The sequence below is a fragment of the Seriola lalandi genome, unplaced genomic scaffold (assembly GCF_002814215.2).
Source record: "Seriola lalandi dorsalis isolate HSWRI2012SDOR001 ecotype SW California unplaced genomic scaffold, Sedor1 jcf7180002054618, whole genome shotgun sequence".
Lineage (NCBI taxonomy): Eukaryota > Metazoa > Chordata > Actinopteri > Carangiformes > Carangidae > Seriola > Seriola lalandi.
In genome coordinates this window covers 133,150-133,737 of record NW_019525171.1, presented here as the reverse complement: position 1 = coordinate 133,737, position 588 = coordinate 133,150, and the positions used below count along the sequence as shown (strand labels likewise).

Here is a 588-nt window from a genome sequence, read left to right as displayed (position 1 = left end):
GCAACTGCAGCAGCAGAACAATAAGAGGATACAGAGAATAAAAATAGAATATAAATCAGAAAGGAGCGCAGGGGTCACGTGAACAAACACAACAGATCGTTTCAACACTGGAACAGGTTAGAGAGAACATACACACTGAGAGACTGCACACATACAAATACAGTGAGGAGTGTGTGTGTGTGTGTGTGTGTGTGTGTGTGTGTGTGTGTGTGTGTGTGAGCTCACCTGGACAAGGCTAGAGTTTAGGTATTCTGCACAAACTCCAAGAGGCTGGACCAGAGCTGATACACACTGCGCAGACAGATGGAGAGACACAGAATAACTCGGGCATGATGACAAAAACCAAAACGGAAACAAACTTATCGAAACCAGCTGTGATACGACTAACTATCATGAGAACTGTTCACCCCTCCGCTCTGTTTTTACGGCTGACAGCAGAATCTGTCTTTTGTGTCTTTTCTTATGGCTCGTTACAGAAAACACAGACAAGAAGAACAACACTCAGATTAAAGTGTTTACACCCGAGATCAGACTGTGTTAAAACTGATACTGTGTTTTCACTGTTGCATGTGAGCAAAGGGGGGGGGG

The 588-nt window shown here is 44.4% G+C and overlaps 1 protein-coding gene across 1 annotated transcript in view; it reads right to left on the bottom strand.

Annotated features, from left to right (window-relative positions):
• usp24 (ubiquitin specific peptidase 24) overlaps positions 1–588 on the bottom strand; it is a 32,095-nt gene that overhangs the window by 24,743 nt on the left and 6,764 nt on the right. Inside the window, exon 8 of the mRNA XM_087177664.1 lies at positions 226–291. Coding sequence (XP_087033790.1) covers positions 226–291 — 66 coding nt within the window. The remainder of the gene's footprint in view (positions 1–225; positions 292–588) is intronic.